The following is a 17,723-nucleotide window of genomic DNA, read 5'->3' as shown; positions in this document are numbered from 1 at the left end:
ACTTTGTCGGGCATTATCTTCTGCATATAATATATTATATATGCGCTCCAGGCTTTTTCCTCTGTGTAAGCTCTCTCTATGATTTTTGCTCTCGCACTTAGAGTTTTTAGGTGTACGTTTATTAAGCCGACTCCTCCCGCTTCAATGTCATGGAATATTGTGGATCTTCTGATGGGTTCGTATTTGGAACCCCAGATGAATTTTGCACACTCTCTGTGTATTCTGTCGACTTCTTGACCGTTATAGTTGGTACTGTTCATGAGGTACCATATCTTAGACAGTAAGTATTGATTGCATATTTTAGCTTTAGTTGTTAGTGATAGTTGTCTGTGTCTCATCTGTGTAATTTTCTTGGTTATTTTTGTATGTGCAAGGTCCCATTGTGTGTTGTGTTGGATTTGTTCCCCTATGACGATCCCCAGAAGTGGTAGGTGTTTGTTTATTTTTATGTCGTTCGGCATAGTTGGCCTTTTTACCCACCTGCCGACGAACATCGCATGGCACTTGTGAAGGTTTACTTTGAGTGCTGACACTTTTTCAATTTTTTTGAGTATGTTGTATGCGAGTGTGAAGGACTCGGCCGTTGTTACGGTTAGTGTAACTGCAGCCTACTTCCACTTCCAATTCCACTGAGCTACATGGGCTCTCTCTTTATAATATCCACATTTTTCATATGATTTTGCCATTCTTGTGGTCTCAAGTCCTAACATGATATGATATGAGTTTTACAGTCTATTTTTGAGCTCTGGGGTTAAATACCCTAGTTTTTGAGAAAAAATCAGTTGGCTGTTTTCCAAAAAATTGTCTAATTCGGAATTTGGTTGAAGAAAGGCATTAAAAAGTTTTTCTATTGAACAAATGTTATATTTCGATTTTAATCTAACCTATAACAGGCATTCTTTGGGCCATTTAGCACTATGGAAGCCAATACCGTTGTAAAGTTTTACAAAGGCACCCTAGTTGAAATTCGTGTTATGGTTTAGGGTAATTAGATAACATCAGTCGTTTGATGCTCTCCCCCCCTCTCCCCTCTTTCTCTCTTGAAAAGATTTGATTCATGATAGCTTGAGCTCACTATCAGGGTTGGCTTGAAGAATGGAGACTAGCCGTCAAATCATCTTCAAAAGTTAGAGCTAGAGGATTTCCACCTATTCTTTTGGGGGAATGGAATGAGCTACAGGAATTTTTTTGAATTTATTATTCTGGTTGTTATTTTCGTTGTGTGAATGTGCCCTATGGTAATGCTTCCAAATCATCTTTATAAAACGTTCTCTCTTTAGAGCACTTTCAGAGTGCTAAAGACTGCTATTATAGGTTCGATTTTAGTTGCCAAAGAGAGAACGTTTCTAGAAATTGATGAAATTGTGAGTTATATAACGACCTAATGAACAATTTCATGGCATGATTATTTCTTGTTTTCGTTAATTAATTTTTCTGCTTAACTGTAAATCAATAAATGAATTATAAATAACATAAATAAATCCCAGAAGAAAGTAACACTTTAAGCCCTTAACTTTTTCAAAAATTGAAAGCTAACTCCCAAAGTTTTAATAATCGCAATGCTGTAGCGATTATGGCATTGGGATCGCAATACAGTAGTGATTATGACTTTGGGTGCTAGTTGCTTTCTCAGAATTTCATTGGTAGGCTTGAACCTCTACCTAGCGGTGGCGGGAAAGTTACATGTGTTGTTGTTTTGTGGATGTGATTGATGAGCTTGTTTGATTGTAATTTTTTTGCTATACATTCCTAATTTTAAATTTATTTTTTATGAAACAGATCATGTTTTGAAATTATTTTTTAACCTATATAAAATCAGTCACATAAAAAAAATAAGTTGTGCAAATATATTTTTAGTACTTCTGGATCAGTAAACAACATTAATAAAAGTTTTGCTAATGGATGATGGTTTGTAGTTTATTATTATTATATAGCTTTTCATTTTCTCCCCTTATATATATATGTGTGTGTGTGTGTCATATATATATATATATATATATATATATATTGAATTGAATTTTCATGAATTTGAAAATTCAATTTGTAGTTTTACGTAATATTAATAATATATACAATTTTGCAATGTTGAAAATTTGGAGTATAAATAGCGGCTGCCAGGGTCGGCCGAACTTTATGAGTATACGAGTAGATTCAAAGTATTCTTGCCTTGAACTTTGGAGGCACCAAAACTTGATAATGTCAACTGTTCCTTGACCTTTACATCAAAGTTAGTTTAGGAGTTATTATTATTATTATTCGTGACACCTCCAAGGAGTCCAAAGACTCATCGCGGGAGGACACCTACTGCACAATTGCAATACTTGCATATTATCAAATAATCATACATTTGCCTTATAATGTTTACAGGGTCTCAGATTTAGTAATTGGAGACTCTAGGTTTAGTCATCTGCTGATAAAACTTAAACTTAAAACTCCTATAGAATTATGTTTACTACTTTGAAAACACTGTCAGAATTACTCTCCCCAAAGTACTCCCAAAATCATAAAAAATAGTTATTTAAAAATTTTGAAAATGACAATTGTATTTCTAGTACATATTTGAAAATAAATTTCTCATTCATGTTTCCCCCCCCCCCACACACAATTTTACACTATATTTGTATATATAACATGGTTGTACTTGATGTATTAAATAGTTTTTGTGTTTCATTTTGTAAAGAATATAATTTCCTTTTAGGGGATCATTTATTTGACATATAAAGATATATTTTGCTTTCCTGATGTATGAAAATTTTTTTTTTTAATGAGTAAATGGCAAATGGATTTCAAATGTTAAATATATTTAATATTTTAAATGTTTGTTTATATGCTTAAAATGTATTATATATATATTTGGTATTTATAAATTCGCCTTTGAAATTTGATGGCTGATATCAATAACACTTGCAAGGCTGGGGAAAAAATAGACTATTTTTCACAATAACTACGTGTGGAATCCCAACTGGAAAAATGGTATATTTTTTTAATAGTTTTAAATCATACGATATTTCAGTGTTCCAAAGTTTGCTGATATCATTTTATGTTTCATATATAGAAGTGATTAGGATCAGAGCTGCATAACTGAGAGGAGACCTCCACATACCTTTTAAAGGAATGTGGAGAATCGATCAATGGTTTCTGACCTTTGAATATATATTGAATTATATATATTCAAAGAAAATATATTGAATGTTAAGTATCTACCTGGATACTGAACGAATGAGGATGGGCTATTATTTTGGGATTTAGCCAACCAAATTGTATTCTTATGGGCTTAAACCACAAATAAAATGAGGGTACAACATGACAGAATTTCATACCTGCCCAGTTGAACAAAGGCCCTTGTTGTGTTTGCCAGGGAATCAGGGCGAACAGCGAAAACCCAGCTACTGGAACAATTCCTGAAACACACCCAAACTCAACATCATCAGAGTTCAAGATCAGGACTGAATGGCAAAGAAATAGATCTGGCTGAGTAATTGGATAAATACCAGATGGACATAATTGACTGAAACAAAAAAGACAAAAACTGGTGAGATCTTTCTGAGCAATAAATACAAAATGTTATATTCAGGCAGTGACAATCAAGGAAAAGAAAGAGTAGCCATAGTATTCAACACTAAATATGAGCATAATCTTCTTGAATGGCAGGCAATATCAAGTAGAGTGATGTGGGCAAATATCAGAATGGGGAACTGGACAATGAGACTTATTTGTGCCTATGGTCCCACAGAAGGTTCTACTAAAGTAGAAGTAGAGGAATTTTTTGAGCTTTGGAGAAAGCAACTGACACAATGAAAAAAGAAAAGTTTGTCCTTGTTGGGGATCCAAATAGCAGAGTACGAAAGGATTGCCATATATACAGAAATATTTTGGGAAAATTTGGAGAAAAGAGCAAAGCTAATAACAATGGCAAATACCTTTTATGGATTTCTGCTCAAGACATTGACTGGTTATCACTAACAAAAAGATCCAACATAAAAATGTGCTCAAATTCATATTGAAAGACGAGGCAAAGAAAAAGAAAAGTCTCATTGACTATGTTATCATTGAAAGTGATGGTTTTTTCACTGGTGCAGAACACTAGAGTGTACAGAGGATTTGATATTGGAAGTGATTACTATTTAGTCTTGAGCAGGATAAAATTGAATTTCATATCGAAAAGAATATGTAAGAAAGTTTTAAAGCGAATAAAAGTTGAGCTGCTCTCAGATGTGAAGTATAGACAAAAAAACACAAACATCATTCAAGAAAAAATGAAAGAGTTTCAGAATAGGAACCAAACCTTGGAGATTCAGTGGCACGCTCTGCAGAAACATTGATTCAGGCAGAGAGGCATGTAGTGAGGTTGTCTGCAAGGATAGAAAAAAATCAGAACTTCATGGTGAACACAGAAAGTTAAAGAGACAATTAAGGAAAATAAGAAAGCATATCAAAAGTTCCTGGCAAATAAACATGCTTGTCACCAAACGTCTTAGGAAGGCTTTGGCATGAACATAAAAAATAAATATCAGGAAGGTAGCAAACTATTCTGGAGGCTGTTTAAAAAGTTCAGAAATGGAGAAAAAAGGTTCTGACATGAAAACTGGAGGAAAAAAAGATATCCTTCATGAATGGATTAATTACTTGAGAAACGGTTGAGACGAATTGTGGAAGAAAAGCTTGATGAAGAACAAACTGGATTCAGGCCAAATAGAGGCTGTCAGGATCAGATTTTCACTTTATGACAAATAATTGAGAAATCTTGGGAATATAACAAAGATCTGCATTTAAGTTTTGTAGACCTGCAAAAGACGTATGACAAGGTGCAAGATGAAAGTTATTCAAAATGCTTAAGTTATATGGTGTCAACAGGGCATTATATCAAGCAATACTTAGGCATTATTTGAGTTGTAAGTTAGCAATTAGAATTGAAGGATGTACACCAAGATGATTTCATAGTAAATCTGGTGTCAGACAAGACATACATTATCTCCACTGTTATTCATTATCTGTATGGATCACATTATGAAGGAAAGTGGTATTGAACCTGATATCAAAATTGGAGATGTTAATCTCAGCTCTTACTTTATGCAGATGATGTTATACTTTTAAATAAATCCAGTACAAGTCTGCAAGATTCTCTGACTAAATTGATTAACTGTTGCAATAAATTTGGTATGGAAATCAGCAATAGCAAGACAAAGATAATGAAAATAGGTAGAAACTGAAAATATCAACTGCATTGTGAATGGAGAACCTATAGAACAAGTAAAACATTTCATCTGTTTATTCACACTTTTTAGTGAAAATGGTAAACTAAATATTGAAATAGACAACAGAATGAACAAAGCTGGTATGGTAGGAAGTCAAGTGAATAAATTTATATGGAATAAGAAAGAAATTAGTCAAAATGCTGAATTAGCTGTATACAAGACAGTGTTTAAACCAATTTTAATTTATGGATCTGAGAGCTGGGTTAGAAATAAAACACTTGACCAAAGACTAGAGACCACAGATATGAGAGTGAATATGGGAATGAACAGATGGTGTCAATGGCAATATCATATTAAAAATGACTTATTAGGAAATAACTTAACATTGTTAGCATTGAGGAATGTGTTAGCAAAGCTAATCTCAGATGGTATGGTCAGTTAAACAGAATGAGAGAGAGAGGAAAAATTAGCAAAAGAAGTGTTCTCTGCCAAGTTGGCTGATAAAAGACTCAGAGGAAAATCAAGATACAGATGAATTGATACAGTAAAAAGTACCTTAGAAAACAGAAAAATAAGATCTAATAATGTTCGAGTCTTGGCAGATAACAGAATAAGAAATTAATAAGAATAAGAAAATAATAAGAAAATTGTTCACAGGAAGTTAGTAATGATGTAAGTTCTTCATGTGGTACTATTATAATAACCTGTATACCCCTTAAGGGTACAGGTCAGGAATTTGATGGTGATAAATACAAGCAGATATTGTTATCCTTGCACACATGCAGTATTAAAGTTTAGTCTGTTTATAATGGTTTTTCTATTTTTTTTAAAATTAATATCATTAAATTATTAAAATATTATTAATAAATTATTATATGAAAATATTAAATTATACTATTAATATTAATATAACACAGTTTATTACTAAAGGTATATATTTATAATTTCTTAATACAATTCATATTTCAGTTTAATATTCATATTTAATTGAAAATATCATAAACAATATAATAAATTTATTAATAATTATGTACTTGTAACATTATTATTATTAATTAAAGCATTTTTTTATTTTTTTTATTTTCTCATACATGATTCCAGAACCTATAGCATTCTAGTACTATGTGCAGATAGTTGGAATTCGAAAACAAGCATGGACATAGGCCAGGTGTTGTGATAGATTTTTGAAGCTTTAGATTCAGACAGATAATTCATTTAATTTACCAGTGAAAATGATGTATATCATTCTACTAATATATACCAAAATCAGAAAAGTGTTGCATGATTTCAGGAAGATGATTTGACTGTAATATTCAAATTTTACTACCTGTAAAGGAGATTAGTAGTGTGCACAGAAATCATTCCAATCCTGTATGCCAAATGATATATACATAGAAAGAGTTAACAGTGTTTCCAAGTTGAAGATAAGTGAATATTATTTTAGAAAAATGTTTGTACATACTATTTCATAGCATTTGAGTATTTACTTGAAGAAATGCTTGTGCATGTTATTTTACAGCAATTGAGCATTCTCACGTTAGTCATTGTGATTCACAGATTACAGTATGGTGCATTAAGTAGTGGAGACGGAGATTGTAGAGTAAGTGCCCTCCCTTGATGAGTCTTTGGACTCCTTTGAGGTGTCACGTAATAATCATAATATTTACAAAATGGTGTAATGTAGTATCAAAAAGTTTTGAGACTAGTTTTGTAACACACCAACAGATGGCAGCACAAGGCTGCATGCACAGTCACAGGTAGCACTGACCTTAAGTCAGTGTGCCAAAAGACATCGTCCTGTGTACATTGGGAGCTGTGCAACTGGTGTTATTCTGACCACGTGCGTTACCACATCTGCGATTTCATCATGGACAGCAAGTTAGAACAAAGAAATTCTAACGTGAAATTCTGTGTGAAACTGGGTAAATAAGCCACAGAGACGTTTGACATGATTCGGCAAGTTTACAGCGATGCTGCAATGAGTCGTTCGAGGTGTTTTGAGTGGCACGCGTGCTTCAAGAGTGGAAGAACATCACTGGAAGACGACGAGAGAGATCACGAAGACCTTCAACGAGCTCAACCCCTGAAAATGTTGAAACCATTCTGCAACTTGCATGAGGATTGTCAGAGAACATTCCGCAACATTTCTGCCATTGTCGGTGTCATACGGAACAGTCCAAGCAATCCTCATGTGTGATTTGAACATGTGCCGTGTTGTTGCCAAGGTCATCCCAAGGTTGCTAACCCAGGAGCAGAAGGAACACTGTGTTGAAGTCTGGCAAGAACTCCATCAGTGTGCCGTAGATGACCCGTCTTTCATGTTGAGGATCATTACCAGTGACGAAACTTTGGTGTATGGGTACGACCCTGAGACGAAGCAACAGTCTTCACAGTGGAAGAGCCCATCATCTCCACGACTGAAAAAGGCGAGGCAGGTCCGCAGCTCAACCAAGTGCATCGTCTTTTTTCGACTATGCACTTGGCCGTGCACCATGCTCATTGTCTTTTTCGACATTCTTGGCATTGTGCATCGAGAATTCGTCCATAGGGGCCAGACCATCAATAGCAAGTTCTACTGCCAGGTTTTAAGGTGTCTGAGGGAGGACATTCGGCAAAAGCGACCAGATCTGTGCCACGTGAAAAACTGGATGCTCCATGACGACAATGTACCCTATCACCGACCTCTCCTCACATGTGAGTTTCTTGCCGGAAACAATATGATCTCACTTCCGCACCCATCCTACTTGCCAGCTTCATCTTCGGGAAGACGGCGGATTTCGCCCTCTTCCCGAAGATGAAAATCCAGCTCAAAGGTTGCCATTTTGACACCATTGCAGAGATCAAGCGCGAATCGCAGAAGGTGCCTTGACACGCTTCCAAAAGAAGACTTCCAGGACACATTCCAGAAGTGGCAGGAACGCTGGGAGCTCTGTACTGCTATGCAAGGGGACTATTTTGAAGGTGATAGTGTGTAAACGTAGATAAATAAAGTAATTTCTTGTAAACAGAGCTAGTCTCGAAATCTTTTGATACCACCTCATGTTAATGTTCGTAGAATATGTTAATGACCGTTTATATTGGTCTGTTTCCTTTGGTCTAACTTGCTAAAAAATTATATTCTTGTTTAATCCTTTATCCAAGTGTAAGCAAACTTTGTTTATCCATGAAATATCTTCACAACTAAGTTATTACTTTTATATAAAGGCTGATATGTTTTTTATACAAGTGCTCTCTGATGTAGAACAACAGAAAGATTAGCATAACATATAAAAAAAAACTGAAGTTTTGGAAAGAAGAGATCTGTAATAAAATGAGAACTATAATTCAATATATTGTGCACATCTCTATCATGTTTTCATTCTAATTTAATGTAGCTTAACCTAAAGTATAAATTAAAGATGCCAAGAAATTATATTCTTGGTTTTATCCTTTATCTAAGTGTAAGCAAACAAAGTCTGCACATGAAGCAATTTCACAACCTCTGCTACTTGTATACAAGTATGTGATTGGGCTGCTTGTAGACAAGTAGTCCAGTCTTGAAGTTACTTCACATGCAGACTTCGTTTGCTTACACTTGGATAAAGGATGAAACCAAGAATATACTTTCTTGGCATATTTAATTTATAGTATAACCAAGTGAAAAAACTTTTGACCTAAACTAGCTTACTTAAAACAACTTAACTAAACTTTCCCAAATCTGAATTAAATTGCATAACTATATTGGAAGATATTTCCTCTTCCATATAATACAATATACCATAATAAGACTATTCATATAAATAGTGTATTAAAACTGTTCAGAATCTATATATAATTCTATGCAGATTTTGAACAGAGAAACTTTCCATGACCAAATCAGATATGAATAGTATTCTCACTATATTCTAGCTGTTTGCAAAAATATTCCTTTGATTATTTATGAATTTCTTTTTTCAGAACTGGATTTAGATATGCTAACTCAGCTTTTAGATGATGACTTTGAGGATACCCTTGTGGAAAGCACTGCAATTACCAAAACACAAAAAAGTGATAAAGATAAAACTCAAACAGCAAATGGTAACAACGATAATTCTGATAGAAGTTATGACTTAATTCAAAAAGAATTGGCGGACGCAAAGAAGAAAATTGAGCTTCTTCAAAAAGAATTAAGAAATAAAAAAAATGCTGAGCCAAAAGAGAAATTATCTGCTGAAGTTACAGACATCTCGCAAAAGCACGTTTCTGTTGTAAAAGAAACAGCTATTCAGAGTTTATGCAAGAAAACAAACCAGAATCATACAATTTTATCAGATGTAACAGCAGACATTTTTGGCTCTCCCACTGGTATGCAATTTCCTGATAATTGTAAATTAACCACTTCAGAATTAAAAAAAGGTTTTAAGGCATCAACAAAACAGAGTGAAGTGCATACTGGTGATACAGACAGTTCAGATGATGAATGTAATCGTAATCCCACTGAAGCACAGCAACTCACTGAAACTGGAAAGATGATTAAGAATAGAATAGCTCATACTTCAAAGTTCCATGATGAAATCAAGTCTCCTAAAGTTAATTTAACTTGTAAGTAGATTTGTGTGTGTGTGTGTGTGTGTGTATATATATATATATATATATATATATATATATATATATATATTAATATTAATATCATATTATAGTAGCTGCAGTTCAGTAACTGAATATTAACATTTCAAGAGGATTGTAGTTTTTAATGTTTCATCATTTAGTAAGTTTTTTTCATTTTAACTTGAAAGATTTTTTCTCCATTTTATAACTGTCTTCTTGATGTGTACATATTCTGTTTTTTTATATATTTTTCATTTCATCACTAAATTATATACTTTTTTATTTTTTTTCATTAACCCAAGTGATCACAGAGATAAAATATATATCAAAATATACAATTCATATTCATATTATTTCTATAATATCCAAAGGTTATATTGATTTCAATGGACACTTTGCTTCCATGTAATTATGGATGTATATACATGTCAAGGCCAGTATGGTGGTTAAATGATGTTTTCATTTAACCTTCTCGTTTTGTTTAGGTCATTTGTAATTTTTTATGTTCTTATTATTGTTATCGTAGTTATCATTGTCATCATTATTAGGGCTCCTCCAGAAGTACAATGACTCGTTGGCAGAGAGCCCTGTTTAGTCACTCATACCTAAAGACCTATCCATAATAGTGTTTCACAGTATAAAAAATACCAGAAAAAAAAATTTAGTTACTAATATTCCACAGGATATTTCACTTCAGAGTACGAATTACAATTGTGGTAAAAATACACAGATTTCATAGAAACAATTCAAATTCTAACTGAAAAGGAACTAATATTCTCTTAAGGCACCTTCTAGAGCAGTGCTTCCCAAACTTCTGGATGTCAGGGCCCCCTTTGCAAAAATTAAAATATTTCATGGCCCCCCTCGAAAAAAAAATCGTAATAGAGAGATATATTATTATAATATTTATTTATATTATTATAAATAATATAAATATAATATAAATAATATAAATATAATTTATATTATATTTATATTCAATACAAAACATACACAGCGAATATTGCAAAAATCAAATGCATATATTACATTTTTTGCCTTTTTTTTTATTTTTTATCAGCCACTTATCCATCTCAGGGTTAAATTTTTTTTAACGTAGAATAGATCAAATAATATCACCACTTACCGATACTGGCACACCACAGACTGATAACATGAAATTAGTGAATATTACCTGACAAGGGAATCCCCTGGACCAGGAACATTTTTCTCTTTTGTGACTTTTCTCCCTTTAAAGTAATTAAGCCTAATGCGAAACAGACAGCAGAGGCAGGTTATTAAAATGTGCATATGATTGGTGCGGTATTAACAAAAGATCGCGCAACCGAAAGATTAAAGCATAGCTGACAATTGAGTTGAAATGCTAACTCTCTTCAACCGAATTCCATATGTGAAACTGCCATAACATTCATTATATATATATATATATATTACTTAGTTTTAACACTTTTACGAATTTTAACAGGTTCGGTTGAATTTTATTGCTGCCTTGGGAAATCGAACTCACACACATCTAATTAATAACAATAGTTTTTAGTTAGATACTGTGTTTTTCCATGCAACACATGGTTTTGTTTCGGTCTATACAGCATAGTTTCTGTATGAGGGGACATGTGATTCATTAATTTGTGTATTTTTATCCCAGTTGTCTCTAATTGCACTATTTGTTGAGAAATATATTACATAGACTCCTCATACCTTATTCACTGGCATAATAAAAGTACTTGTTTTTATTGCCTCTGCAGTATAGTTGCTGTTAGGGAGGGCGTATTGTTTACCACTGCAAGTGAGTTACTATCTCCCCACATGAACTTGTTTAAGCTTTTTTTCATGTGAAGTATATGCGAAACTTTTATTGGTAACAGAAAACTAGCTCGGATGACAGTGATAATATAAAACGAGTTTTGATATGTATATAAAGTCAATATCAACAGTCGCTGATGCATGATGAAAGGGACAGGAAGATTTGGAGCTTCCTTGGAGAGCATTCGAAGTAAATACAATTAACCACTGCTTTGAAATGAAACACATGAATAAGCAATATTTACTAATATTCATTAAGCACTGAAATATGCAGGAAGCAAAGTTTTTGAACCAACACCAATGTGTGAATTTTTCCATTAAAATATAAAAAATAACAAAAAAGAAATAACAAATAATAAAAGTTAAATACGTTTCTTTTAAAATAAAAAAATCTACTTAGTCTTAAAACATTTTAAATTTGTTTTCATTATTTCACAGCCCCCCTCAACAAAACCTACGGCCCCAAGGGGGCCGCGGCCCACAGTTTGGGAAGCGCTACTCTAGAGGCCAGATAGAAACAAACTTCATTCAGAGAAATCAGGCTAAATGTGGTCTTAGAATGACTCTCCCCAATCTTTAGTTGGCAGATGCTCTAAAAATGTAAGAGAGCTAAGCAATTAAGCAATTATAAAAATAATTAAACAAAAGTCATGGGAAGACTTTGATAAGAGTATGGAAAATAAATATCAGGAAGTTAGCGAAACGTTCTGGAGACTATTGAAGAAGCTTAGAAATGGAGCAAAGAGATAAGGATATCCTAGATGTTTAGAGTAACTTTGAAAGAGTACATGATATTTGACTAGAAATGCAAAAGTTTTCCGGTGGCTACCCTGCATAATTCAGAAGGTCAAGTTTCTGATTATTGGGAGTAGCGTTCTCATAGTACCTATCTATAAAAAAGGGAATAAAGCTGAATACATACATACATACATTTTGTATGGGTTGGGTTTGTGCAAATAGAAAGATAAAAATAGAAAAAGTGAACACACACACACACACACACATGCTAAAACTATATGCTAAAAATCACAAATTTAAGTTCAAATTGTCTCTAATCCATTGGATTGCATCCGGGGTAGCCTGGAACAGGTCCATCAATGTGTCCCGAAAACTCTGCAGTGGGCAGTCCTGAATAATATGATTGGCTGCCTGTTGACCAGCACCACAGTCACATGTTAGGGATTGATGCAGGTCCCACTTGTACATCATGGTGGCACATCTGGCATGACTTGTCCTCAGGCAGGTTGAGTGTGCTCCATTGCTGTCTGGGTAGATCAAAGCCAGGGGCTTCTATTGTGGGGGGGGGGGGGTCTGTAATGAAGTGTTCATTTTTTATTGTTGAAGTAAGCCAGTGATCTTCCATTCAGTTTCAGGAGAATATGTTGTTGTGTCCTGAGAGGGCTAAGAAATGTTTAATGTAAATTATTCAGGTCACAACTTTAATACAGTTTAGGCAGAGAATATGGAACATTGGCAATAGGATAAGTGTAAGCTGTTTACAAGTGCAAAACAATTAAAATTTAGGAATTACATAAATTTGTATAATAAGCTTTTATATGTAATCTGTATTAAGTGTGGACCAGATATAGATCCATGTAAGCTGACAAATTCACTTGAAAAAGACCAGTCTCTAGTACTAAATTAGCAAGGCCTATGAGTCAGGGTTCAGTGGTCACTTTTGCTATCCTGCATTATGAAAGAGAATGGAGGGAGAGGAGTACTGGAAAAGGAAACCTAAGCGTTTTCCAGGAAAGGAAAGCAGGCTCACGTGCGATTAAAATAGAGGGAGCTAAGGAGATTGACGTTAGCTTACGTGACCGCGTTGGCACGCATCGCAAAGATCGAGAATTGCCAAGAGGAAAAAATTAAACAAAAAGGCCTTGCAAGCATGATTGGAGATCTTTTTTCCTGGATTCCTGGTTCCTGATCTCTCGGACTGTGGTCGAGCTCATCGTCAGGGAAGTTTCCTGGCCAGTTGGGGAAGGCATTTGGTTCATCTGTCGTAGCGTTCGTATTGGGCCAAGCTCTGTCCGTGCGTTGTCGTGCGACGGAAGAACCAAATTGATGCCGGCCGTACAAGGCAACGTTACCGTGCCACCTCCCAGTTTTCCCGCTGAGATTCTACTCGCACAGATCAATGGAAGATATCCTCTAAAAGGACTATATTGAAGGCCTTGATGACCAGACAAGGCAGGAACAAAATTTAAGAATTCGAGGACACAGATGGTAATATAGACTTTTAAAATCCTATTTCCTGTTATAGAAGAGAGTGGATTCCCCGTGAGAACATTTGTAATGGACTAAACTTTAAGGGACCGTAAGATTAGCCTACAACTAGGCATAGGCCTGAAATAGTGTTAAGATTTGTTTGCCCACAAGGCCAAGTAGATATCTGATTACGCTAAGCTTAATGTATAAATTATGTTATTGTGTTAACTCATGGCCACGTGTATCAGAATGGCATGATAATTACCTATGAAATTATACAAAATTGACTGTATTAGTGGTTATTGCAATTTAATATGTGTAATTAGTATAAATTAATTAGAGCCTTTGATCTAAATTGAGTGCATCCACATTAACCTGTTTGAATTGTATAATTGTATATCTCCTTAAGGCTCATTAAATTGTTTCATTTATGTACTTGCCTGATCTGCTTGTGTTATATGAATTCAAAACCACCGCTCATAAAAAATCAACAAACTAAGCGGGATAAACCCAAGAGAATAAATATATTAAGCGAGCCACGACTGTGAGAAAGAAATAAGCAAGCGGAAGGATAAGATTAATCTTGATTCTAATTATCATATATCACTCTGAAGGGGTCACCCTGGGCAAGAATCCTTTCTATCCTAGGTATTAGCTGGCGCAGTAAAAAAAATAAATGTGTTAATACTTATAGGGTGAACTCCATCAGATTGTTGTGTGATAAGATGATGGTTAGAAAGTAAAGAGGCCAATAAGACTGCAAAGATCCTAAGAAATAAATTAATTTAATAGGAGACCAGCGATTTACTTGCATATGTGAAAGAGCTAAGATAATAGTAGCCATGTATTAAACAAATAAAAGAGGGACAAGGTAAAGCGAAAAGGGGGTACAATACAATATATAAATAGTATAACAAATAATAGCGTGGCCAATAAGAATTTGGTAGAAGAGAGAAAGGATATTTAAGTAAGATAAGGTGTCGTGGTAAGCCAGCTGTAAAATTTAGAAACACAGAAAGGAAAGTAACGATAACAATGTATCTGGTTGCTGATTTTTCCAGATCAGGTTGGGACTTGAAGTGAATAGGTAGTAGATTTTGGAGGTAAGTTGTTATTTCCCATACATTTTATCTACTTTCTGTTAGCAGCAGCTTTCCTTTTTATGCAACCCATGATAATTCTCATGGTATCATTAAGTTGTACGTCGACCTTCCTGACATGATGACTCACTGGAGCACAGTATTCTGCACAAGAGTACACTAGGGCATGGGCAGCAGTTTTCAAAGTTGGCTCCCCCCCCCTCCCCCTCCAGCCCAAACACATGCTTTCTGATGATATTATTCCTAGTTTTCAGCTTATGGCAGACATTTTCCATGTGTTTCTTGAAGGTTAAAAAGTGATCTAATGTGACTCCGAGATATTTTGGGTTGGTGTTGTGCTTCAAAGTTTCCCCTCTGAATGAGACATTCATCCATTTATCAGCTTGATGATTGTTCAAGTGACGCCATTTGGTGTAATAGTTGTACAGAACTTCAGCCTTTTTCAGGTGTTTAGTTTCAGTTGCCAACTCCAGATCGTCTACGTATGCAAACTTTCTAAAGGAGGTTTGTGGCATGTCACTAATGTATAAATTAAAGAGGAGCAGAGGTAGCATAGAGCCCAATGGGTACTAAAAAAATGGGTTACCCTGTGGTAACCCATTTTTTTAGTACTTTAAAGGGACTATTTTTACTATTCAGTTGTACCTTGAATTTGTGCATTGATGTCATGCACTTGAGAATCTTAATCATCTTTGGGTCTTGTATTACAGTTGCAAATTTCAGTATGTCATACCCAAACTGTCATATGCAGCAGACAGATCTATGAATACTACTGAGGTTTTAAGGGCTTTTATTGGCCTTAAAAGACCCCACTTCTATGTGCATAGTAAGTACAAGTACTTGGTCGCAGCAGCTGAGAGAGAGAGAGAGAGTCTCTGAATCTGGCTTATTCATTTGGTACTATGGCATTAATCAGTGGGTAAATTCGATTATAGAGTAATCGTTCAAAACGTTTATAGAAAATACATAGTAAAGATATTCGTCAATAGTTTGCTGTATCAGTAGGCTTTTTTCCAGGTTTTAGGATGGCTATAACTTTGCTCCTCAGGAATTCCTCTGGGATGTTTCTACTTTCTAGAATTCTGCAGAAAAACTGCAAAAGCCACTTATGAGCATTACTTTCAAGATGTTTAATGAACTCAGGGTATACACCATCTAGGTCTGCTGCTTTCTTATTTTTCAGTGATTTAAATGCTTGAATCAGTTTGTTTTCAGTGAATGGCATTGGGAGGTGGTTATTTTGTTTGACTTCTATAAACATGGATATATATTTGGTCCTAATTTCTTTAGAAATCTGAATGTGAGCATTACAGAGGAATTTTTCTACTAAGTGTTTCCAGGTAATATTTATGCAAGCTTATTTGAAAAGAGTTGAGAAAGATTGTAGAAGAGAAACTGGGAGAAGAACAAACTGGGTTCAGACCAAATAGAGGTTGTCAAGATCAGATTTTCACTTTAAGACAAATAGTTGAGAAATCATGGGAATATGACAAGGTACCTAGAGAAAAGCTTTTCAAAACACTACAGTTATATGGGTGAATGACACATTATACAGAGCAATACATAGTGTACGAGGTGTGGCTATTAAATAACGAGACAAGGTGCACTGTGAATCGTGTACTCGTAGCAGTGGGATGTGCTTGCGCAGTGAATGATCTTGAAGGTTCTAGAAGCATTGTTTGCTGTTGCTCATAGTTAGTCTGTAGGCAGTTAGAAAAGAAACACGTGTGAGGCTGCTTTGCCAGAAGACAGATTTGCACTCATATCATGGAATGGCTGACAGTGGAGCCGCACTTGCAGGAGAAGATCATCACATGTGATGAGACGTGGATTTTCCAGTATGATCCAGAAACAAAGTGACAATCAATGCACCGGAAAACTCCCATGTCACTGAGAATGAAAAAAAGCAAAAATTAGCAAGTCAAAACTGAAGGCAATACTGATCGCTTTTTTTTTTATATATCACTGGTGTGGTAATGGTTGAATGGGTACCAGAGGATCAGACAGTTAACTAACATTATTACCTTGAGGTTCTGGCCAAGCTGAGAGAACGAGTGGGGAAGAAAAGACCCAATCTGTGGAAGAACAACGCTTGGATTCTCCATCCATCAGGAGAATGTTCCAACCCACAGTGCACTGTTTGTAAAGCAGTATCTGGCTGATAAGAAGATCCCAGTGTTGGACCATCCACCTTACTCACTGGACTTAGCTCCATGCAACTTTTATCTTTTTCCAAAGTTGAAATCTGCATTGAAGGGCACCCATTTTCAGTCAATGAATGAGGTAAAGGAGAAAATGGCAGCACTACAGAAGCAGATAACACCTGATGACTTGCAGCACTGCTAGTCATCACCTGGCTACCAACCTTTATCCATTCTCTGAAGGTTCAGTTCATCCTCTTGCATATCCCAGAGTTCATACAGTTCCTTTATAGTTTCTTGTCTCTAAAACTTAGCCTACCTTGGACAGACTAGCAGATCTGTTAACATCCACTTTGGAAAACATAAAAGCTACACTCACAATCATCTGTTTGGAAAGTGAGGCTAGCAGACAATGCGCTGGATACTCATTCAACCAGGATTAAACAGAATAAGACAAACATGCGGCACAGAAGTTTCTGTAGATTTCTAACTAATTTTTGGAATCAGCATCAGGTATAACCCCCCCCCCCCCAACCTCAGTTACCATCACCATTATCATCAATTTCCCGATACGTATCCCCCAAGGAGTGTTCAGGATACTATGATAGCACTACACAGTGGCATAATGAGGGCGTGGTGAAAGAGGCACCCATCACGGGCGCAACTAGGTTTGGGGCGCAAAATGTATAACATTTTTGCTATTTTTGGGT

General features: G+C 35.2%; 1 protein-coding gene across 2 annotated transcripts in view; it reads left to right on the top strand.

Moving 5' to 3' along the window:
• The first annotated feature begins 1,316 nt into the window (after window positions 1-1,316).
• Mcm10 (minichromosome maintenance 10 homolog) overlaps window positions 1,317-17,723 on the top strand; it is a 156,130-nt gene continuing 139,723 nt past the window's right edge. Inside the window, exons 1-2 of one of the 2 annotated variants that reach the window (XM_090390737.1) lie at window positions 1,317-1,364; window positions 9,132-9,755. In XM_090390737.1, the coding sequence (XP_090246863.1) occupies window positions 9,146-9,755 (610 nt within the window). In that variant the 5' untranslated portion in view covers window positions 1,317-1,364; window positions 9,132-9,145. Of the gene's footprint in view, window positions 1,365-1,800; window positions 1,909-9,131; window positions 9,756-17,723 lie in introns of those variants that run through there. The other variant, XM_090390736.1, reaches the window with a different exon arrangement.

The sequence above is a fragment of the Typopeltis vanoorti genome, chromosome 3 (assembly GCF_054136105.1).
Source record: "Typopeltis vanoorti isolate ZY-2024b chromosome 3, IOZ_Tvanoo_1.0, whole genome shotgun sequence".
Classification (NCBI taxonomy): Eukaryota; Metazoa; Arthropoda; class Arachnida; order Uropygi; family Thelyphonidae; genus Typopeltis; species Typopeltis vanoorti.
The sequence above is the reverse complement of the archived record's forward strand: the minus strand, read 5'-3'. Positions and strand labels throughout refer to the sequence as shown.